The sequence below is a fragment of the Etheostoma cragini genome, chromosome 5, assembly GCF_013103735.1.
Source record: "Etheostoma cragini isolate CJK2018 chromosome 5, CSU_Ecrag_1.0, whole genome shotgun sequence".
In the NCBI taxonomy this organism is placed as follows: domain Eukaryota; kingdom Metazoa; phylum Chordata; class Actinopteri; order Perciformes; family Percidae; genus Etheostoma; species Etheostoma cragini.
In genome coordinates this window covers 30894421-30895517 of record NC_048411.1, presented here as the reverse complement: position 1 = coordinate 30895517, position 1097 = coordinate 30894421, and the positions used below count along the sequence as shown (strand labels likewise).

Here is a 1097-nt window from a genome sequence, read left to right as displayed (position 1 = left end):
TTTATGGAAAGACCTGGGAGATGAATAACATCCCAGAGTCCGGTCTAGACCTGCTCTTTATGGAAAGACCTGGGAGATAACTGTTGTTGTGATTTAGCGTTATATAAATAAAATAGAAAATTTAATTGAGCTACGGTGACACCATGATTTTGGAGCCATGATTTTCAGCCTGTTGTGATCTGGTTCCTCCCAGATTGGGCCGAGCCCTCGCTCCCCGTACACCGTGCTGGCCAACGGCTCGCTGCTGCTGCAGCCGCTCAGTAAAGACCACCAGGGGGGCTGGGAGTGCCTGGCGACCAACCGAGTGGCGACCGTCAGCGCGGGCACTGTGGTCATGGTGCTGGGTGAGTGGGCCGACCTCTGCAAAGATGTGTTGATACGTGATACTCGGGCTACACCTACGCTACGACGGGATTTTAATTTTAAGAGACGTTTTGACACTGCGTCCACACAAGAGTCTTATCTCCAGTAGCAGAACTAATCTGCGTCCATCTTAACTAGATCCCGACCGATAAAGGAGTTTCAAGGCTGATACCAATGCAAATTTGGGTAACTTAAAATCCGATATGCCGATATATCAGCTGATATATATTAAAAAAAATAAATACAGAAATGCCTAATAAAACATAAAGAGATTTCCCTAACATTAGTTATTTATGAGTTCTCACTAAAATAATATGATGATAATATGTTTTCTTGTCACAACAGAACATCAAAATTTAAAAAGTTCTTATAAATAAAATAGGACTTTAATTTTAATATGTTAAGTTTGTAATTTTCTACTTTTCTTTTATTTATCAGAACTTTAATATATTTTGATGTTCTGTTGTGACCATAAAACATATTATTATCATATTATTTTAGTGAAACAAAAAACTAATGTTAGGGAAATCTGTTTATGTTTTGTAATGCGTTCCTGGATCATTTTTTTTTTTATATTGGCATCTCAGATTTTTAAATAACCAAAAATTTGGCATCAGGCTTAAAAATCCTTTTATCGGTTGGGCTCTAGTGAGGATGTGAGTCGTAAACTTAGCACAAGATATTAAACCAACATGAAGCAGTGAAGATGTAGCCTTAACCTGGATGTACAGTGG

General features: G+C 38.6%; 1 protein-coding gene across 1 annotated transcript in view; it reads right to left on the bottom strand.

Moving 5' to 3' along the window:
• Window positions 1-1097, bottom strand: part of LOC117945076 (protein turtle homolog B-like) — a 14664-nt gene that overhangs the window by 2130 nt on the left and 11437 nt on the right. The window contains exon 11 of the mRNA XM_034872330.1: window positions 135-360. Coding sequence (XP_034728221.1) covers window positions 135-360 — 226 coding nt within the window. The remainder of the gene's footprint in view (window positions 1-134; window positions 361-1097) is intronic.